This window comes from Citrus clementina, unplaced genomic scaffold, assembly GCF_000493195.1.
Source record: "Citrus clementina cultivar Clemenules unplaced genomic scaffold, Citrus_clementina_v1.0 scaffold_3, whole genome shotgun sequence".
NCBI classification, from domain to species: Eukaryota; Viridiplantae; Streptophyta; class Magnoliopsida; order Sapindales; family Rutaceae; genus Citrus; species Citrus x clementina.
Window position 1 is genome coordinate 11,570,799 of NW_006262339.1, and position 23,393 is coordinate 11,594,191.

A 23,393-nucleotide genomic window follows, 5' to 3' on the forward strand; every position below is an offset into this window, starting at 1 on the left:
CCTCAACCGAAGATTGTAACAAATTGAAAGCAATCTTTGAGTGTTATACTTCAGCTTCTGGCCAACTTTTCAATTATGATAAGTCATCAATGTTTTTTGGGGGAAATGTCTCGGATGGACAAATAGAGGCAATAAAAAGGATTTTTCAGTTGAATGTAGTGTCTAGACATGAAAGATATTTGAGACTGCCCTCGATGGTGGGGAGAAAAAGAACAAGCTTTTTCAACAACATCAAGCTCAAAGTGTTGAGTAAAATTTCGAGCTGGCAACACAAATTCTTTTCTAGTGGAGGCAAAGAGGTTTTGATCAAAACTGTAGCTCAAGTAGTACCAGCATACGCCATGAGCGTTTTTAAAATTCCCCTGGCAGTAAGCAATGATATTTAGTGAGCAATTGCAAGATTCTGGTGGAGTTCCAAAGAAGACAAGAAGGGTATACACTGGACAAAATGGGAGAAAATTAGCCATGCAAAAATTAAAGGGGGATTAGGCTTTAAAGATTTCTCAAGCTTCAACCAAGCCTTGGTGGTGAAGCAAGGGTGGAGATTGCTTCAAAACCCCAATTCATTAATTGCCAAAATCTTGAAGGCCAGATATTTTAAACATGCTGATTTTATGGAAGCTAAGCTTGGCTCTAACCCATGCTTTATATGGAGAAGTATTTTATGGGGCAGGAAAATCCTTTAACAAGGAACAAAATGGAGAGTTGGGAATAGCAACCAAGCACTCGTCATGGGCAGCAACTGGATTCCCAGACCTTCAAAATCTTTACATCATCATTGCCACCAAATACTAAAGTCTCGGATTTAATTGATTCAGATCACCACTGGAATCTCAGGTTGATTGATCAACATTTTGCCAAGGAAGATGCAGAGGCAATAAAGAAAATTCCATTACCAAGATACCCCCAAGATGATGAATTGATATGGCACCATGACAAAAAAGGACAATACATAGTGAGAAGTGGTTACCAGGTTACTCTCGGATTGAAGCTTGGGGAAACTCCAACAAGCTCAACAGGTGGCTCTCATGGCTGGTTTATGATCTGGAATCTCAACCTCCCAAGGAAAATTAAAATCTTCACCTGGAGAGCTACCAAGAACCTGCTACCAACCTTAGAAAATCTTTCGAAGAGGAAAATCCTGGAGGAACCAGTCTGCCTAATCTGTAAAATGGGAATCGAGGATGTTTTTCATGCTCTCATGGGTTGTAAAATGGTGAAAAAGGTCTGGAAATGTACTCATGTTAACGCTATAGTGCAGGATGTGGGGAGAGAGGATATGTTAAGCGTTATGTTGAGCTTGGTGAGGAAAATGCCAAAGAGAGAGGTAGAATTTGTAATTGCTCGGTACTATGGCATGCTAGGAATAAGTTTATCTTTGAAGGAAGAACTTTGAACCCTCTGATGATAATCGCCAAGGCCAACGCAATTATAGAGGCTTATCAAGGAATGCATGGAATGAAACAGATAAGCAAAAGTGGCAATGAAACCATTAAGCAAGACCAATGGAGACCACCACCTAGCGGACATTACAAAATCAATGTAGATGCTGCTGTACATATAGAGCAACAACTTACAAGGTTAGGGGCTGTTATTAGAAACTCAAAAGGCCAAGTTATAGGTGCAGCAGTGAGAAGCACATCATTTCAGGAAGATGTTACAGCTGCAACGGCTGAGGCTGTCAAATTGGGGATGGAAATGGCAAAGGAAGCAAGGCTAATGGATGTGATTGTGGAAACAGATTGCATTGGGGTAGTTAATTTAGCCAATAATGAAACCAGCAACAGAAAGGAGATCTTGTGGACTATCTCAGAAATCCAAGAATGCAAGGCAGGGTTCCAATCGATTCAAATCCAATATGTTCCAAGATGTTGTAACAAATTTGCTCACTCTCTAGCTAAAAGAGCTTTGAAAAGCTCGGAATCTGTCAGGTGGTTAGAAACCCCTCAAACTGATGTACTGACTTGTTTTAGTTTCTATTGATTGAATGAAAGTTTCTTTTAAAAAAAGAAAAAAATCTTTCAGCACTTTTGTAAGGAAAAAAAAAAGTGGTAATCTATTTCTTGATTTTTTAGAAAAAAAAAAATCAACAAGATATGATCGATAACTTAGTGCATTGTTCTCGATGGCAATCTTTTTTGGCATAAACAATTGCTCGTCAATTATACCACTTTTTGCAATAGAGCGTACAGTCTTACACTATAAAAGATTTTCAGGAATGTATTCCCTATCGGCGTATTCATTTGCACATGTTCTAATAAACTTTGCAAAAATACATTATCAGGGTAGTATAACTCTTTTAGTTTGTCTATAAGTTACTGAGATTTTGTAATTGCAGGTGCTAGTTGAGGTTTCCTACTTGTTCATTCAAGCAGTTATTTATGTGATCATCACATATCCTATGATCAGTTATTATTGGTCAGCATATAAAATATTATGGTCATTTTAAAGCATGCTCTGTAATCTTCTATACTTTAACTACATGGGGATGCTGATTGTATCATTGACACCAGGTGTTCAAGTGGCTTCTATTTTGACTTTCTCTTTTTACTCAATGCTCAATCTATTTTGTGGGTTCACCGTTACAAAACCAGTAAGCTCCTTTATCTTGCTTAGATGCATTAAAAAGATTCTTGAAACTTTGACACAAAACCTTATAAAAAACAAAGACTTATCGGCATTCATTATGAGAAATTTGTTCATTATTTTGTCATTTTTCAAAATTTATCAACACCACGTGATAGAATGGCCAACATCACTTTCACTGTCAAATATACAAATCTCCTTTCACTACTAACTCTCTTATTATGGCTATGAAGCTGCCACATTGTTACTAAAAATTACTGTTACCACTAAATATTTACTATGTTTTTGACCTAGATGTCTCAAACTTATTACAGTTCTGATACATGAATCATAAAATATTTAATTTATTCTTGCTTCATACTAATTACTCATGTCGAGTTGAAGTAATTCAACGTTGAATTTGCTATAAGCAATGAGCAAGTCTGTATTTTACAAAATCCAGATTCTCGATTAATTGAGGTTGATTTTGGGGGGTATGAATGTTCTAATCCAAGATTTAGACTTTCTTAAAGTTTGGGAAAACTATTAAGGCATGTGATTCAATATTGTAATTCCATTATACTATTAAACCATCTGGATTAATAGTTTTCCTAAATTTTAATAAAGTCTAAAACCTTGGATCAGATCAGTACTCATATATGGACGTATTACTCGCAGCAAATTCAAAGTGGTGGATACGGGCGTATTACTTGTGTCCCACATCTTGGGTACTAAATGGGATACTATCTTCACAATATGGAGACACAGACAAAGAAATATCAATATTTGGTAAAACCAAAACTATTTCTTCTTTCTTAGATGATTACTTTGGCTTTAATTATGATCTTTTAGGTGTTGTTGGTATTGTGCCTATAATATTCCCCATTGTACTTGCTTCTCTTTTTGCACATTTCATTGGAAATAAGTTGAATTTCCAAAGGAGTTGAGTAAATACTGAACTTTCATTGTAGTATTCATGTGTCTACTTGAATCTATATTAAAGAATAATTTATTAGTTTATTAATTTGGTGGAGTTTTAAAGCTTGAAAAATGGAATGGACAAATCTTGTAGCAAACTTAAGTTATTTAATGGAATCTTCTAAATACTAAGTTATTTAAATTGGGTTATTACTATTGTATTTAACATTCTCTAATATGTATGGTTAGTTTTTATTTCATATTTCTACTTTTAATTATTTGGCTAAAAATAGGCATGCTAGAAAATCAATCTTCATTTTACATAATAAGCAATGCTTTATCCATTAATTATCATGTGACAAGGGTAACCACTACAACAAAAAGTTGTATGACCGACCAAATATTTCCAAGAGCATTATTTACCCTCGGTAGTAAACACGTTTTACAAGGGCATAAAAGAGTTGTCGGAAAATCATTAAAAAATGATAAAGTTTTTTAAGGGTAACTTGCCCTTGATAATAATGAATTTTTGGTAGGAAATATAATACTAAATTAAAGTAAAATTTTTAAATACCTAAAATAATCATCTTTAAATTCTTGATTACAACCTTATTTGTTGTATTTACGAAGTCCTTTTGTTTTTAAAATAAATCCTATAAATATAAAAAAAATATAAATAAAACAAAAATAAGATATTATTAGTTTATACAAAAGTAACAAAACCACTTCTCAAAAGAAAAAAAAGTAACAAAACCAATTAAAATCAAGCCCAACCTTTTCGTAGTAAACAAAGCCCATAAACTGAATATGACATTTTAATTTATACAAATAATTTAAAAGAAAATTCAAACGAACAGATGTAGGCGCTACTCTTCATCTCAGCATCTGCCACTCTCGCACTCTGTATATCTCGTTCGCGTAGAGGCACCTCAAGGTAAATTTACTTTTCAAGAATTTTTATCTTGTAAATTTTTTATTCTTTTTAGTTTTTCTACAATTTCTCTAATCCATCTCCTTCTTTATGATTTTGCTTTAATTTCATAAATTTTCTAGGGTTTTAGAGTTATAGATTCACAATTTTGTGCATCTTCCATGCCTTTACGAGTCAACTCATCAATTCTTTGTAGTCATCTCTTGATCTAGATTCGATGCCTATAATTTTCTTTCTTCTTTAAATTGTTTTGCTTTCGTTTCAGGCATTTCAATTTTATTTAAGTCTTACTTTCTAGGCTTTAATGACTTGAATTTTACCAAGTTCCTTAAAATTTAGTTGGTAATTATTTGATTCGTTAACATGAATCTGTAATTAAGTGGTTTTTGTGATAATTCTGGTGCAGTTTATGTGTAATTAATTTAGGATTAATGTGTGTACTAAGCAAGGGTTTAGCATTCAGATTAAAGTCTTTAAGTTTTACAAGGAGCTTTTTCTCAATTAGCCTAATATAATAGCATCAGCATTTTCTTCAATTTAGGAGCACAGAGTGCACAACCATTGCTTGTTTGGTTAATTGAGTGTTCACTTATTTGCTTTATTTGATTAAAACATCGTAGTAAGGTTGAAAAACATTAGTTTAGAAAGTCAAGTTCCATTAGGTATTGAAGATGATATTTAGGAACATTCAAAGGAAATCCAGGAGTTTAATATCCTGGCTTGATTAGATCTTTCAAAAGTGGGGAAAAGAGTGAAGGAAGATATAATTGAACTACTGTACTTGCATCATGCAAATCGATATTTTTATCTATCTTAGTTTCTTTTACTGTACCTTATCTTCAGTTATTCTCATTTTGTCATCTGTGTTTCTTGGTTGTGTTTAGGATGTCAAGTTTTGGAAAATGGGAATATTGTGAGAGCACGTCCAAATAGAGTTGCAGTTATTTGAACAGTGTATTTGAATAAGGTTGTAGAATCTCTGGAACTGGGGGCTGATGCTGTAAACTTTCTCAGTACAAGCGTTGCAGGTGCTACCTTCTAATAAAGTTGTAGTCATATATGTAAGTATGGTGTCTACTTAGTTTGCAAAGTTCTAATATATATATGTTGCTCCACTTTTGAATATCAAGTGGCATTATTTGATTGAGTTTAGGGGGTTTCTTATGCTTACTACTCTTGAATTTTACATCTTGAGTTTCTCCTGACTTATTTTCTATTGATAGGATTCATTTTCTCATTTATTCATTGATCATATTTTAATTCAAAGCCTATGCCTTGTAGATTCAATGAAACCCATTTAAGCAGCCGATGGTGGTGGAAGACAGTGCTTTATTTCTTTCTTGCTATTCAAATTGCTTCCTATTTGGGATGTGAAGTGGCTTGCATAGCAATATGCATTTGCTTGAAAAGTGTTTGCTGCCTCCTCTAAGTGTACATGTCAGTACCTTGAATCTAAAAAGTATGCAACTCAGGTAATAACTTTGGAAAGAAGGTGGGTTGTGTAGATGCAATTGTTGCATATTGATTGTTTATATTCACCATTGTGTTATAGTTTCTGAAGAAGAAAGTGAAGAAGTTGAAAAGAATAATGAAGCTTGTGCTTGGAAATTCAAGTGCACAAGAATCATTTCTGGAGGTACAAATTATTAATTTTCATTCTACTTTCAAGCTTCTTTTTAAAAAAAAAATTTCACTTTTTTTATAATTTTTTTTTTCACTTTCTATAGAAACTGACCATTATTGGGTTTTCTAACTGATAGACTAGATTTATTGTAAGAGTGTAAATCTTCTGATGGTATTATTGCATTTTTTGACAACTTGTATGGGGACTTATGTCCAAAATTATAGGTTAGTAAATATTTGCTAACTCAGAATTCAAGTCTTGTTGGTGACTCCAAATGTAGCATATTTGCTTATGTATATAGAATATTGCACTTACGATTATTATCCATTGCTGAAGTCTCATATTTTGTTAGGTTTCTTAAGCAGATATTGGTTATAGTGCTTATGCTTAATTTTATACAAAGTGATTGTTCAAATATAGCATATTGTTATACCTGTTACTGATTTGATAATTTAATGGTTAAAAATTTCTTCCTTCATGTAGGATACTGCTTTGTGGGATGAAGATGATGATGGGGATGGAGAAGATGAAGTTGAGGCAAAAATTTCAGAGAATAAGAAAAAGTTTAAGTGGAAGATGCTTGTGAAATTCAAGGTACGAGATCATTTTGTGTATGCATTTGGGATATTTTTTTCCCCAAAATTGATGTGTTGTTCTACTTTTTATTTGGTGGATGTAATTTCTATCAATTTTTGAAATTAATGAAGCTACATTCAATGCATTTTGTGTATCACTATCACTCTTTTTTTATTATGTTGCATTGGTAATACAAATATTTAAAAAAAAGGCTAATGAAATAATAATATTAAATAAATTAAATGGGTCGTTGAATTAAAAAAAAAAAAAAGCATATCGTATCTTGTATTTTTTTAGGGTAAATTATGGTTGGAATAGTACTATTTCCGAGGGTACAATACACCATTTTCAAGGGCAAACATAGTTGAAAGTATGTAGTCATTTGGTTTCTTAGGGATTATTTCCGAGGGCCGTTGAAGTCATTTCCGACGGAGTTTCCGTTTGAAAATAGTTTTTTTCTCCGACAACTCATCGGAAATTATGTTTTTCCGATGTGATTTAATACAATGACAGTCGGCGACATGACTTTCTCGGAAATGGCTTTTTCCGAGGGCATTTATGTATTTTTGAGGGTTTTTGCCCTTGGAAATGACCCTTTTTCTTGTAGTGAGCTTTCATCAAATTGTACGCAAAATAAATGATCAATGAATAATCAAAAACATATGTGAAGAGCAGGTTGAAGAACCAATAAATTAGAAGACATCAGGAGGACGAAAAGATCCTCCTGGTAATAAAGGAAGGGTTTGGATCTGTTTAAATGCAACGTCGAAGCGTAATTCTTGAGTTGAAGAGCTTTGAGCAGCTCCTTGGAATCTTGCTTTCGCTTTCTGACGTAGTTGATGCTGAATCACCACAGCCCTCTTCAATATCCAGTTCTCTTGCATCAACCTCTCTTCAGCTTTTGCCTTCTCCTTGGCTGTGATTTCATTGTAAAAACCTTGCACCACTTTCATAGCACATGCTTTTGCGTCCTCCATGCTTTGAGCGTTCATCAACTCCTTCACTAACAAGTCTGCCCATATTTCCGTGAATGCATCTTTTTTTCAATGCCACAAGTACACGACGAGTTTTGTTTTGATGATGATGATCCCGTGGCCCTGGAGTCTACTAAGCTTAGTTGTTGCAGACCCTTGATAGCCGGTTCTATATCTTTCAGGGCGCTGTCTACAAGTTGATCATCATCATGCTGCTGCTGCTGCTGCATCATTGTATTTCAGATTTAAGGTTTCTGAGAGAATTTGGTGATGACAAACAGATTTCAAGTGAGTGTGTGTGTGTGTTTATATATTCATACGGAGGATGTAAAATTATTGTAAATTTCCTAACCGGCTTCTATATAAGCTATTTCCGATAAAATTATGTGCCTTTTCCTTGTTACACAGGAATTTAATAATGGGCAATCCTAATATTGTACTAATAGCTTACATAGCTGCATACTGAGTTAAAAATTCTTTAATCATAATAATAATAATAATAATAGTAAATATTATATAAAAAAAAGGTCATACAATTACAATGTCCAACTTTAGTGCAAATGTGCGCATGATGTATAGAGACAGAAATTTGATACCCTTACGGTTGCCCATTTTGTTATCAGTAATATATACGACGAACAAAACAACATTGATTAAATAAAAGCATCTAACTCAAATAAAATCCTAAAGGGCTAGCTAATACCACAAATATAAGAATTCTCTCATGAAGTGATTGTATTTGAGCTTTAAATGTTACTACTAATCATATAAATGTATTTTTTTTAAATAAACAATTAAAACATAAGAGAATCTGATCCAAATACGACTAGGGATGGCAAATATGGATATCCAAATTGGATATCCATATATTCAATCCAATTGGATTGGATAATATCCATTCAAAATATTCTTGGATATGGATATGGATATTTTTAAAAATATCCAATTAGATATTGGATGGGTATGGATATTTAATGGATATCCAAAATCCAATTAATTCATCCATTTAAAGTTAAAAAAATTTATATTGTTAAACTAAAATAAAAAAAAACAACAAAATCTAATTTTCTCTTATATTAACTAGTGAAAAATTTAAATTCCTCTTATATTAAAAACTAAAGTTTCCAAAATTACTCTTTAATTTTTTAACTTATTTAATACTATTAATAATTATTATTTTATTTTATTGATTTAATATTATAAATTGACCTCCACCGGAAAGTCGCCGGACCACAACCGGACTTCGCCGGACCACCGTCGGACATTACCGGAAGGTCGCCGGAATTACTACCGGACATCGCCGGAATTACCGCCGGACCTCGCCGGAATTACCGCCGGACCTCCCCGAAAGGTCGCCGGACCACCGTCGGCTCCGCCGGAAAGTTACCGGACCGCCGTCACCGGCCACCGAACCGCCGCCACCGGCCACCGGACCGCCATTTTATTTTATATATATATATATATATATATATATATATTATTACTAATATAAATAGTTTAATAACTAAATCTAATATTGAAATTTTAACTATTTTATATTATTATTTTTATATAATAAAAATAAAATATCCATGGATCTCCACAACTATATGGATAAAATTCATATTTATGTCCAATATTAAATACTGGATATAGATATGGATATATCCATTATGGATAATTATGGATTTGTGTTTAGATAGATATTATCCATCTATAATTGGATATTTGTCATCCCTACGACCGTAGCTATGGCCGCCTGCAGTGCAAATATTAATTCTACCTGCTCCGGCAACTCAAAGCAGTTAATGACTGTTAGAACCGACCAGCATGACAATTACAATATACATACGTACATTATTAAACCAGCCAACTGCCCACCATTCCCCATTGAACTTGAAGCTGAATGGTATCGCATTAATTACTCAGTGCAGATCCCAAATCAGCAATGCAAACTGAATGCTATACTAGTAGTCAATACAACTGCATCGTGAGAAGAAATTCTATATATAACTAATGAGAACGATAACTTTTATAATATTGTAGTGGATAGGATAGTTATTAGATAAAAAAATTATATGTAATTAAATTTTAACATATGCCGACAAAAAATTATAAAAAGATAAGTAAGTACAACTCAGTATTAAAATCAAGTTCATCAATAAAATAATTAAAAATATATGTAATATAAATGGGTCACTTGATGATGCCGTTTTTTTTACGACATCAATAGTGTAAGAAATATATGCTGTTGAATTTAATCAATAGTATATATTATTTTAATAATGAAAAATTTAATTATTTTAAGCATATTATATCAGGCTAACCACCGGTTAAATAGGTTATTTTAAATTTTAAAAAGAGAAAATAAAATAGAGATATTCTCTCTCTTTTATCTCATTGAATTTGCTCTTGATTTTATCTGTCATGTTCTTTTTATTTGAAATTGGATTCTTAAAGACTGTCTTTATTCCGAATGATTAGATGAAAGGGATTCAGTAGTCATTCTTGACAAGCAACCTAGTAACATAATCAAGTTGAATAAACAGAGATCAAAGTTTCCGTGTGAGGCAGCCATGGAAGACTTTTAAGAAAGAATCATCTTCATCGCTCTTTCTCTCTCTCTCTCCCCAATCCGATCTAAAAGTTAATATCAGTTGACCGTATGCATACAAAACCAACAAATTACCCCTAATTATCTTCTTTCCACAGAACGAAAATGAAGCTCGAGATGAAAAAGATAGAGTCCGAAGGCCATGCAATTAACCAAAAATCCCTAAACAAATTTCCAGCTCTTATTTTAGGATATTTGCATCTCCATGGCTTCACTTGCATGGTTTCTTCCACAAGAAAACATAAATGGAGATCTTGTTCTAGGTTTGAAAATATGCATTGAGCACCCCCGAATTTGTTTTATGCCCTAATAATCACCATGATTTTTTAATTCTTCAGAGCATCTGGTGTGTTTTAACTACATTTTGGGATAGAGAAAAAGAAACTAAAAACCTAGTTAAACACAATAAAATTCATATTAAAGTGACAGGGGTGCCTTGTGTATCCGAGGGGTATTACTTGATATGACCGTAGATGAAGCTTATGAAAGAATAGAAGACGTGGGGCTACCATGAAAGGCTTAGATCTGGAAAAGAGAACTTGAAAGGATGCTCTTGACCTGTAAAAGAACAAAAAGGATATTAAAGGTGGAGCCAACTGTGGCCAGCGACCACACTCCAACACTCTAAGTCAAATTTTAGGACTATTATTGCATCAATAGCTTGCAAGCTCTTAACAGTAGAAGCTGAAGGTTAAAGAAAGCCTCAACCTTTTGTGGAGGGCATGTGCTTTTGTTATTGGTGAAAAAAATAGAATCTTGGTGTCTTTATATAAAGTACCCTGCTGTCTTGCCACTTGGCACATTTCTATTGGTGGTTTTGTTGTCTTCACAGAGATTTTTTGGTCGTTTTATCTTTATCATCATTTTGCTCGTTAGGAGCATTCTTAGAGAGCACATAGGGCATTATTTGCATGGTTTGTCCAATGCATGCTGCTAAATGGTCTAGCTTACCTTTGCAAAGATTGTCCTAGTAATTTCTGGTGTGGCAATTATCAACCACTGTCCTTAACATGCTGTCTTTTGCTTTTTGCAGGTGTGACAACTTGTTGTTCCCTCTTTTTCAGTAAGATATTCCTTATTTGAATTTGTAAAATCAAATATTCTCTTTAGGCGATGGAGATATTTCACTTGGCTAACATTTTGGATATTTTCTTTAACCATCCATCTTTTAATATGGCGTACCCTACTTACTATCTCGATTATTAGGTGTACTTAGTATAGATTAAGTACCTTTTGGTGATTATTTTTTGTCATAGAACTTTTCATCGACACGTTGCATTTCATTATCAACCTCCCATTTCTTCCCAAACATGGTGCGTTGTTGATTAGAAACTATTCTAGACATGGGACAACTTGGAGATGTCATTTTGGAATTAATTAGATGAAATATGTATCTTGTTACTTTAAGTTTTTGCGTCCTCTTCAATTGAACTTTATATTAGATGTAAAGATTTTATATGGATTATTCATTATTTTTTTAATTTTTAAGTTTTTTATCTCTTCCAATATTTGGGATTTGGCAGATTTGAAATGAATCTACTTTTAGTATTCCACAATGGAAGCAAGTATATACATGTCGAGCTCTTTTGGAATGGCTTAAACACTTGAAATAAAATCAGTATCTTAAGGTGCTATCTATGTTATAGAATAATATAGCACTTTAAATATGCTACTTAGTATTAATGTAAATTAAAAAAACTAATATTTACTAGCAACCAACAAGTTACCTACTTTCTTTTAATTGTTTATTTAATTATTCATCATATTAAATGAATGATTGAGATTAAAACACTTAAATCTTAGGGTCCACAATAATCCCACTATTGATGTTGTAAAAACACATACTGCATTATAGAGAAATCTGTGATATAATTAAACAAAAAAAGTATTATACCAGCCAAAAATAGAGTATTATACAATGAACAATACTGTATAAACATATATATGGAAATTCAATTTTATCAAACATCGCATAAGTAGTACGTACTCACGAACAAAATTATTATATAAATGAATCAAACAAAATCATGTCCCCAACCATGACCACCAAGATGCAGCCTCCAATCTTCACCGGCACTGGAATCTGGGCTAATCCCGGCTGCAACCCGTTTAACCCGGGTTGCCATTATTATATGCTTGGCTGGGGCTCCTCGGAGCTTGGTAAGTCGTCGTTGCACCGCCAGAACTAGATGAATCACAGCCGTCTGCAGCTGACCCAAGCACTTAATCTTTCTTTGTTGAAGAGTTTCAATGCGGTGTAGCATTTGGACTCTGCCTGCTTGATACTCATCATGCCTTAGCTTTTCACCTTAGCCTCGGCAGATTGTGTTGGCGCCATGTAGCTTGGGACATTGTGTGAGAACGATGGCTTGTGATGGGGAGATATATGTGAGCTCGTAACTCTTCCATTATCAATATTTTCTATTTTCTTTGCTTTTTTTTAAAAGATTGACTTTAAAATATTAGTATGATCTTGTATGAACAGGACGTTCAAATTTCTTTTATTTGCTAATTAATTTGATCATTTTAAGACAGTGAAAAGTGTGTGTGTGTATTTTGAAAAGTCATGAATGGTAATTTGATAGGCAATTTAAGATTGACTAGCAAGAGGCGACACTGTTCACAAGCAGTGACAAGTTTTCCTGAAGATCTAAAGCAAAATCTTTGATATGATTTAGACATCTCTGCAAAATTTGGCACGATTTAATCAAAAGCCTTCATTTCATTTCATTTCCAAACATGTTAAAAACTATGATAAGAGGCTTAGACGATCTGAGAAAGCCAAAGCCTAATGCCAAGTATCATGATCACGTAGGGCTCCATGTTGTTCATGCATGATACATGCATCCTTACATGCACGTGCAAGAGTTTGGGAAGAATAAGATTAGGTGGACTATGTCAACAGTTGAGCCGTGACATGGGGAAGCTAAATAAGAGATTGTTTAGTTTGATATTTCTTTGTTGTCAAAGATCTTGATTTGGCTGTGATTGTTGGCTAGTAAATCAAGACTAGTTATTTGCTATTATAAATAAGTCAGCAACTGATGAATAAAGCATGCAGCAAAAAAAAAAAAAAAATTTATCAAAACATCTTGGTTGTTCTCACCATAAGCAGAACCTATTAATTTCGTTATTGTTACATTGTTTTGACTGAGACCTCATCAAGTGGTATCAGAGCAGGTTAAGGATGACAACCAACAAAGAGCATATCGAGAGAATTGAAGCTGACTTGGGGAGCTTGCAGGACAAAATATCACGGATGGAATTCGGGATCAATGATAAGCTTCAACGAATGGAAGACACCATCAGTAAGCTAGGCGAGTCCTTTAGTGCTAGCAGGGGAGCAACAAGTCAGGAGAACGATGGTTCTACAGCAAGGCCAATTTGAGAAGAAAGTGAAGGAGGACGGCAACCAATACTACCAAGGGTAGCAAAATTGGAATTTCCTCGTTACTCCAGTGACGATCCAACAGAGTAGTTCAACAGAACAACACAATTCTTTGAGTATCAAAAAACGACCAATGAACAAAAGGTAGCTTTGGCGTCTTTTTATCTAGAAGGAGAGGCCAATCAATAGTGGTAGTGGTTATGCCGGACTTACCAAAAAGAAGGCAGAATTGTGACATGGGAGATGTTCGTAGAGGAACTTTGGGCACGTTTCAGACCAACAGACTGTGAAGATTTCGATGAAGCACTGTCACGGGTCAAACAAATAGGAACATTACGTGAGTATCAAAAAGAATTTAAAAAGTTGGGTAACCGTGTTCAAGGGTGGACACAGACAGCGCTGGTAGGTACCTTTATGGGGGGATTGAAATCTGAAATTTTGAAGGAGATCCGTATGTTCAGACCTCGCACACTGAAGGAACCAATAAGCCTAGCGCTAATGAAGGATGAGCAGCTATCTAGGCAATGAAAATTCTTCTGATGACCAATCAGCAACCGTGCACAGCCGACCATCAACAGAACGCCACCAACAGCACCCATCAAACGACTTTCATGGGAGGAGATGCAATGACGTTGATAAGTGCATATTTTCATATATTTTGCTTTAATTTCTCCATCTTTTTCTTGTTTTGATCTTAAATATTCTAGTTATTTTAGTTACTTTTAAATTTAGTAAATTATATTTTTATTGTGTTAATTTTTATCTTAGTTTTTTTTTATTTTTTTATTTTAAGTATATTTTGGGATTAAAGAGAAATTAAATCGGAGAATTTAAGAAGAAATCTGCTTGAAGGAACTAGGAAAGGAAATAACTAAAGATTTTTTGGAAGCCAATTAGTTAATTGATGCACATTTGGAAGCATATAGGATTTCATGGAGATTAATAGACTTTGGGAACAAGCATGCATAAAATGGAAACTTGTTTAATGTGCATGGATTTACTTGACCAATTTAAAAAGATTGCGTGCATTGGATTAAATTATGGGAAGCAAATTGAAGAAAAAGGAAATTGCCAAAGTGGGGCGGCATGTGCATGGCAATTAAAGGAAGCAAATATTTTGCATGGCTTTAAATGGCAAGCACGTTATGGCATGGGCGGTTTTGGCTTTGGATTTAATTCTTTCCATGCAAGGATTTAAAAGCCACAATTGAAGCATTATAAAAGGGATCAAGTGGAAGCAACACAAGGGGAGAATCGGCAGCAAGAGAAACTGAACAATTTGCAGCCGCAAAGGAGAAGAAAATAATAGCAGCCGAAAGGAGTTAAAGAAAAAGGCAGCCGCTTGAATTAATCTCCATGATTGGTTTTATCAATTCTCTTATTCCCAATTTAATTATGTTAGGCTAGATTTTCTATTTGGTTAAGGGTAAATTCAAAACCCCAAACATGTCATATGATTAATGTTCAATTTCTATCATTCAATTTATTTAATTGAGATTGTTTATGTTCTTCTATAATTAATGTTTATGATTTTATTTTCGTCTTGTTTGAGTGGCCAATTAGATAGAACTTGAATAAATTCGATTACTAAATTAAAATTCTTGATCCGTAATTATCTTAATATTTTAATCATTAGTAGCAGGTTGGAATCAGTGATTTCGATTGGAGAACATAACCTAGGTTAAATAATCCGAACTTGTGTGTTTATTGCTTAGATCAACCTAATATCTTTCTCTGTTTAATGCTTCTATTATCTTAAATTTAAAGAGCTTGTTTTAAATTATTTAATGGTTGAAGATTAGGTGAAGAGCTTGTTTTGCCTAACGACACACTAAGGAAAGATTGAGACTAACAGAGCTTATTGTTGTCTACGGTTGATAATTTCAATATAAATTGATGATAGAATTGATATATTATGAGCATGTTTTGTGGTGGCGAATGATCCTTTAACTAAAGTTTTTCTCATTGTTATTTCTTTATCCTTTAATTAGAGTTTTTATTTCTTGTTAGTAGTTTTAATTTCTTTATTTCTTGCTATTTAGTTAAAAATTCAAAAACCCCCATTTTTTCTATTTTTAGTTGGCATTTTCTTTAGTTAGATTAATTTATATTATTATTTTATTTTAAGTCTTGCTTTAGAGTTGATAATAAATACAGGTAGCATAGTTTATATGGGATCGATCCTTACTCGTTATGTACTAATTATTTATACTAGTAATAAGGTTTTAAATTTGGTGCACCCTCACGACACTACCAAATTTTTGGCGCCGTTGCCGGGGATTAGCATCTAGTTTTTTTATTATTACTCGTTTTATTTTTTATTTTTTATTTCTTTTCTCATTTTATTTATTTATTTTATTTTATTTAGTTATTTTTTGTTCTATATTTAGATTTTCATGAGCATAGAGGACATTCGATTGAAACTCGAACAACTTAGAGCAACCTCATCATATTCAGAACGTGATTTTGTCATCTACATTCCACTCCCAAAGACAGAGCCAGGCAGCCCAGAACCCGAACCAATGGCTTAGAACAACAACCGAACACTTAAAGAGTTGGCAGCTCCTAACTTGGACCAACAACCCTTGTGCATTGAGAATCCAAACCCTCAGGTAAACTTTGAACTCAAGTCCGGGATGATTCATCTTCTTCCTACTTTTTATGCTCTTGAAGGAGAGGACCCAAATAAGCACTTGAAGGAGTTCCATATGGTCTGCTCCACAATGAAACCAGCCGAAGTTTTTGAAGAGCAAGTTAAGCTAATGGCCTTCCCATTCTCTTTGGCGGATTCAGCCAATGAATGGTTGTACTATCTTCCCTCCGGTACTGTCACTACATAGAATGAGATGCGTCAGCTATTTTTGGAGAAATACTTCCCAGTATTAAAAGCTGTCAGCATCGAAAAGAAATTTGTGGAATCCGACAATATAATAGAGAGTTACTTTATGACTATTGGGAACAACTCAAAAAACTATGTGCCAGCTGCCCCCACCATCATATAAGTGATCAACTCTTTATTCAATACTTCTATGAGGGTCTACTGCCTATGGATAGGAGTATGATTGATGCCGCTAGTGGAGGAGCACTCGTGGATAAGACAACAGAAGTAGCCCAAAATCTCATTGCTAAGATGGCTGCTAATTCCCAATAGTTTAACACCAGGAACGATCTATTGCCACCACTTAAGCGAGTCAATGAGGTGAGTACTACTTCCCTCGAACAACAAGTTTCAAATCTTACTTCTTTGGTGCAACAATTAGCCCTAAGGCAACAGGTGAGACCATATGGCCTTTGTTCCATGGTCGGACATGCGACTAATATGTGCCCTACTCTCCAAAAGGGTTCACATGAGCAGGCCAACGCAGTTGAGGGGTCCCTAGGCCAACCAAGATAAAGGTATGACCCATATTCTAATTTTTACAATGAAGGGTGGAATGATCACCCTAATTTTAGGTATGGGAACTAACAACAAGGCATTTCTAATATGGCACCGTCTCGACCACTAGGCTACCCCAAACACTGGGTGCAACAAACTTACTAAGTTCGGTCACCTCCATCTCCTCAAAATCAAGGTACGTCTTTGGAAGATCTTGTAAAAGCTCTCGCTATTAACTCTATGTAGTTCCAACAGACTATCTAGACACAGCTCCAACATTTAGAGAATTAAATTGGCACACTAGCCACATCTATGAGTAGGATAGAGGCTAGAACTTCAGGAAAGTTACCTTCTCAACCAGAAATTAATCCAAAGGAGAATACTAGTGCTATGTCTCTTAGAAGCGGAGAGCAGTTGGAACCAGTATTAGCTAAGCCATCAAAAGTGTCCACAACATCATCGCACTACGTGACTAATCCCTCCCCAGAGCCTCTTCCTTTAACAAGGAAAGAAGATTCCCACTCCCTATTGCCAGTCGACCCATCTGGTCGGGTAAGTACCCCCTCACCTCGAATTAAGACCCTTTCCATTCCTCTACCATTTCCTAGTATGTTTAAACAATCCAAGAAATAAGAGCAAGAAAAAGAGATCCTTGAGACCTTTCGTAAAGTAGAGGTAAATATTCCTCTGCTTGATGCTATTAAACAAGTATCGCGTTATGCAAAGTTTTTAAAGGAATTATGTATCAACAAGCAAAAGTTGAGTGGTAACAAAAAGGTAAGTGTAAGAGAGAATGTTTCTACTGTACTTTAAAGAAAACTTCCTCCTAAGTGTAAGGATCCAGGTACTTTTACTATCCCCTGCGCTATTGGTAATACCATATTCGAAAGATATATGCTAGATTTACGGGCCTCAATTAATGTTATGCCATATTCGATGTATAATTCCTTGAATTTAGGTCCAATGGAAGAAACTGGTATAATTATTCAATTGGTTGATAGATCTAATGCTTACCCCAAGGGGGTTGTGGAAGATGTTCTTGTGCAGGTTAATGAATTGGTCTTTCCAACTGATTTTTATATCCTTGAAATGGAGGATGAGTCATCGCCCAATCCCACTCCTATTCTGTTGGGGCGACCATTCCTTAAGACAACCTGAACTAAAATTAATGTTCGTAATAGAACCCTCACAATGGAATTCGATGGTGAAGTGATCCGCTTCAATATCTTTGAGGCAATGAAGTATCCTAGTGATGTACATTCTGTCTTTGCCATAGATGATATTAATACTTTGGTGCAGGATTTCTTTGAGTTATCCGGTAATGACAGTTTTGAAATTGTCATACGCAAAAATCTTATGAAAGATGATTCTAAGGAATAGGTAAATTTGATAAAGTTAGATGATGAGGTAGAGGAAGTTATGGCGATATTAGATAGAGCGGTCTCATTACGCACCAATGGGTATAATATTTCTTACCTTGAATTGCCTTTATTAAACGAGAAACTTTTACCTTCATTTATGTAGGCACCTACCTTAGAACTTAAGCCACTCCCAGAGCACCTGCAATATATTTACTTGGGTGAAAATAAAACACTTCCAGTCATAAATTGCTAAAACCCTCACTTCAGATCAATAAGAAAAGTTAATTAGAGTGTTTCGGGATCATAAGATGGCGATTGGCTGGACCATTGCCAACATTAAGAGAATTAGTCATTCCATGTGTATGCATCGCATTTTACGAGAGGAATGGTCTAAACCAACGAGAGATGCATAACGCCGCCTTAATCCACTAATGATGGATGCCGTAAAAAAAGAGATACTGAAACTCCTTAATGTGTGGATTATCTATCCCATTTCTGATAGTAAATGGGTGAGTCCTATGTAGGTAGTTCCAAAAAAATCAGGCATCACAGTGGTAAAAAATGAAGAAAACGAGATTGTGCCAACTAGAGTTCAATCTGGGTAGAGAGTTTGCATTGACTATCGTAAACTGAATGCAGCCACTCGCAAGGATCATTTTCCTCTGCCATTCATTAATCAAATGCTTGAAAGGTTAAGTGGTCACTCTCATTATTATTTTCTTGATGGTTACTCAGGTTATAATCAGATCGTTATCGCTCCAGAAGACCAAGAGAAAACGACCTTCACATGCCCCTTCAGAACATTTACTTACCAACGCATGTCGTTTGGTCTCTGTAATGTTCCTGCCACTTTCCAAAGGTGTATGATGAGTATTTTTTCTGATTATGTGGAGAACATCATTGAGGTATTTATGGATGATTTTACAGTTTATGGTGATTCTTTCGATAGATGTTTAGATAACCTTACACTTGTTTTTAAACGATGCATTGACACTAACCTTGTGCTTAATTAGGAAAAAGGTCATTTTATGGTTAATTAAGGTATTGTACTAGGCCATGTTATTTCTGAAAGGGGGATTGAAGTTGATAAATCTAAGATAGATCTTATTCACTCCTTACCACCTCCCACTAGTGTGAGGGAGGTTCGTTCTTTTCTTGGTCATGCAGGTTTCTATCGCAGGTTTATCAAGGACTTCTCCAAGATAGCATTACCCCTCTGCAACTTACTTCAAAAGGATGCAAAGTTTGACTTCAATGAAGAGTGCCAAAGAGCTTTTAAAAAGTTAAAAAAGGTTTTGACATCGACCCCTATGATTCAACCACCAAACTGAGATTTACCATTTGAGATTATGTGCGATGCCAATGACTATGTTGTTGAAGCCGTGTTGGGCTAACATGTGGGCAAGCTTCCTTATGTCATTTATTATGCCTCTCGTGCATTGAATGATACACAACTTAACTACTCTACTATCGAGAAAGAACTTTTAGCAGTTATCTTTGCCGTAGAGAAATTTTGTTCTTATTTAATTCGATCTAAGGTAATCATTTACTCTAACCATGCAGCTATTAGGTACTTGCTCACCAAAAAGGATGCCAAACCGCGCCTTATTCGATGGATACTTCTATTGTAAGAATTTGACTTAGAGATTCTAGATAAAAGAGGTTCTGAGAATTTGGTGGCAGATCATTTGAGTCGACTTACCTATAACGAAGATACACTTCCATTGCATGAGAACTTTCTAGATGAGCAGTTATTACAGGTAATTACAGTTACTCCTTGGTATGTAGATATGATAAATTACTTGGTTACCAGGACAGTACCGAAAAAGCTAACCGTGCACAAAAGACCAAGATCAAGAGTGATGCTAAGTACTATGTGTGGGATGAGCCATACTTGTGGAAGCATTGTTCTGATCAAGTTATTAGAAGGTGCGCACCCGAAATTGAATTTACTTATATTCTCACCTTGTCATACTCTGCTTTGCGGAGGACATTTTGGACTAAAGAGAACAACCCTTATGGTACTTGCAAGCAATTTTACTGGTCATCACTATTTAAGGATGCATATTTGTTTTGCAAATCTTGTGATCGTTGTCAGAGAACATGTAATTTGGGACTTAGAAATCAAATGTCACAATCTCCCATTCTTATAGTTGAGATTTTTTATGTTTGGGGCATCGATTTCATGGGACCATTTCTTTCATCATTTAGTAATCTCTATACTGTTCTTGCAGTTGATTATGTTTCAAAATGGGTGGAAGTAAAAGCCACCCGAACTGACGATTCTAAGGTTGTGGTAGATTTTATAAAATGTAACATCTTTGCAAGGTTTGGAACGCTGAAGGAAATTATCAGTGATAGAGGCACTCACTTTTGTAACAGGTCAGTAGAAGCCCTCTTTCGAAAATACAACATCACTCACAAAGTGTCTACATCCTACCATCCCCAAACTATTGGGCAAGTTGAGGTGTCTAATAGGGGAGTGAAATCAATCCTTGAAAAGACAGTTAATCCAAATAAAAAGGACTGTAGCTTACGGCTTGATGATGTACTTTGGGCATATAGGACCGCATACAAAATGCCTATTGGTATGTCACCCTAGAGGTTGGTATATGGTAAGCCTTGTCATCTTCCAATGGAACTTGAACATAAAGCATGGTGGGCTGCGAAACAATGTAACATGGAATTGGACGTCGCTGGCCAACACAGAAAGCTCCAATTGCAAGAATTAGAGGAAATTCGAAATGATGCCTATGAGAGTTCACGAATCTATGAGGAAAAAACTAAGGCTTTTCATGATAAGCAGATCTTGAGAAAGAATTTTAAAGTTGGACAGAAAGTTTTGCTATTCCATTCTCGCCTTAAGTTGTTTCCAGGTAAGTTACGTTCTCGATGGGGTGGGTCTTTTGTTGTTATTAATGTTTTTCCTCATGGTGGTGTTGAGATCAAGAGCTTAAAGATAGGTAAAGAGTTCAAGGTTAATGGTCATAGGTTGAAGCCTTACTATGAAAACTTTCAGACACTCAATATAGATGAGGCTCCACTTTATGAACCTGCATACGTTGATGAGTAAAATTTGAGAACCATGTCAGGCTGAGGACAATAAACCAAGCGCTTATTGGGAGGCAACCCAATGGATGGACAAAAGATTTTGAGAGCAATCCATAACAGATTTGATCTTTCTTCCTTTCATTATCATTTACTTTATCCACTTTGTGTTGAATTTTGTTTGTTTCTGTTTGTGTGTCTCATCTTATTTCCCCGTGTTTAATTTTTTTTTTTTTTGTTAGCTTAGGCTTACATTGAGGACAATGTAAGAATTAAGTGTTAGGGGGTGGATTTCGAACTTAGTTTTTGTTACTTTGTCTTTTTCTTTATCCAAAACAAAAAACAACGTTGTTTTGAATATTAGCCAATGATAAGAATTTGATTGACAATGAATATGGTTCTTAGAAATGATTGAATATTACCTTAGCTTATACTTGATTCTTGTGTTGATTTCCTCTTAGTTGAGATTCTTTAAACCATGAGCACTAATATCAATTCTTTTATAATTTTGTCTTAGAATTTGATAATGTCATAGATTGAGTAAATGACTGTTTGTCTTGATTCTTATCTCCACAATACAATGTTGTACACACATGCGCCATAGTCAGAAATAGCTACCTATAACCCTTAAGAGTGAAGCTATCCTTGAGTAATGTGGGCCTATGTACCACCAGTATATAGAGGATAATCTACCATGAGAAGAAGGCTACTTTAAAGGGTAAAGTGAAAGCTCCTGACTAAAAAAAAAAAAAAGAGGAAAAGAGAAAAATCAAAGGAAAATGCACACAAATGCCTGTGAGTAAAAAATTGGAGATCAAGATGATAAGATTGATTTTACCTACTCTTTTCTTTGTTCAAGGTAAAAGCTGTTGATATTGAAGATTTTGGGAATGGATTTTGATTGAATTGATTCACACACATACTATAAGAATCAAAAGAGAGATGTGATTGAGTATTGAATTAAAGTTAGAACTTCAATCATATTTGAAATTTTCTTTGAGTTATATGACTTATACAATCTTTGAGGCTAGTTTTATTTTAAAGTCTTTTGTTCTTTTTCTGAAAAAAAAAATGAAAATGAAATGATGTTTGTGGGTATCATCGCTAAAGCCCTCATGAGACTATAACTCGTCCACTAGGGCTGCCTAGGGGTTTAAAAGCTTGGTGTATACGCTAAATGCAATCGTGATTTCCTATGAAAGTGGACTAGTTTAGATTTTATTTTATATTTCTTTATTTTGGTTCTAGGTTTGCTCGAGGACGAGCAAAAGTGTGGGGGAATTTGATAAGTGAATATTTTTTAAATATTTTGCTATTAATTTCTCCATCTTTTTCTTGTTTTGGTCTTAAATATTCTAGTTATTTTAGTTAATTTTTAATTTAGTAAATTATATTTTTATTGTGTTAATTTTTATCTTAGTTTTTTCATTTTGTTATTTTGGGATTAAAGAGAAATTAAATCGGAGCATTTAAGAAGAAATCTGCTTGAAGGAATTAGGAAAGGAAATAACTGAAGATTTTTTGGAAGCCAATTAATTAATTGATGCACAATTGGAAGCATATAGGATTTCATGGAGATTAATAAAGACTGGGAACAAGCATGCATAAAATGGAAACTTGTTTAATGTGCATGGATTTACTTGACCAATTTAAAAAGATTGCGTGCATTGGATTAAATTATGGAAAGCAAATTGAAGAAAAAGGAAATTGGTAAAGTGGGCGGCATGGCAATTAAAGGAAGCAAATATTTTGCATGGCTTTAAATGGCAAGCATGTTATGGCATGGATGGTTTTGGCTTTGGATTTAATTCTTTCCATGCAAGGATTTAAAAGCCACAATTGAAGCATTATAAAAGGGATCAAGCGGAAGCAACACAAGGGGAGAATCGGCAGCAAGAGAAACTGAACAATTTGCAGCCGCAAAGGAGAAGAAAAAAATCAGCAGCCGAAAGGAATTGAAGAAAAATGCAGCCGCTTGAATTAATCTCCATGATTGGTTTTATCAATTCTCTTATTCTCAATTTAATTATGTTAGGCTA

General features: G+C 34.7%; 2 protein-coding genes and 1 long non-coding RNA gene across 5 annotated transcripts; all 3 read left to right on the forward strand.

The window, feature by feature from the left end:
* The first annotated feature begins 4,312 nt into the window (after positions 1 to 4,312).
* On the forward strand, positions 4,313 to 7,895 carry LOC112100244. Of its 3 annotated transcripts, XR_002906553.1 has the most exons (6): positions 4,313 to 4,417; positions 5,299 to 5,475; positions 5,696 to 5,886; positions 5,967 to 6,050; positions 6,522 to 6,632; positions 7,290 to 7,895. It is a non-coding gene; the product is annotated as an uncharacterized LOC112100244 (long non-coding RNA). The 3 variants fall into 3 exon arrangements; XR_002906554.1 differs by lacking the exon at positions 7,290 to 7,895 and having other exon boundaries at positions 5,696 to 5,873; positions 6,522 to 6,734; XR_002906552.1 differs by lacking the exon at positions 7,290 to 7,895 and having other exon boundaries at positions 6,522 to 6,732.
* Positions 7,896 to 18,136: 10,241 nt separating this feature from the next.
* On the forward strand, positions 18,137 to 20,908 carry LOC112099572. Its single transcript, XM_024186987.1, has 5 exons — positions 18,137 to 18,263; positions 19,042 to 19,239; positions 19,360 to 19,598; positions 20,120 to 20,327; positions 20,541 to 20,908. Exons 1-5 carry the CDS (start codon positions 18,137 to 18,139, stop codon positions 20,906 to 20,908), a joined length of 1,140 nt encoding a protein of 379 aa, XP_024042755.1.
* Positions 20,909 to 20,941: 33 nt separating this feature from the next.
* On the forward strand, positions 20,942 to 21,379 carry LOC112099573. Its single transcript, XM_024186988.1, has one exon. It carries the CDS (start codon positions 20,942 to 20,944, stop codon positions 21,377 to 21,379), a length of 438 nt encoding a protein of 145 aa, XP_024042756.1.
* The last annotated feature ends 2,014 nt before the right edge of the window (positions 21,380 to 23,393 follow it).

What these genes read in the sequence shown, in the direction of transcription:
- LOC112099572 (XM_024186987.1), top strand. Translation starts at nt 18,137, where the DNA reads ATGGAATTCGATGGTGAAGTGATCCGCTTCAATATCTTTGAGGCAATG. An exon ending in CTTTTAAAAAGTTAAAAAAG is followed by an intron (nt 19,599 to 20,119) that starts GTTTTGACATCG and finishes CTTGGTTACCAG; the next exon opens with GACAGTACCGAAAAAGCTAA. An exon ending in TAAAGAGAACAACCCTTATG is followed by an intron (nt 20,328 to 20,540) that starts GTACTTGCAAGC and finishes CTGTTCTTGCAG; the next exon opens with TTGATTATGTTTCAAAATGG.
- LOC112099573 (XM_024186988.1), top strand. Translation starts at nt 20,942, where the DNA reads ATGGAACTTGAACATAAAGCATGGTGGGCTGCGAAACAATGTAACATG.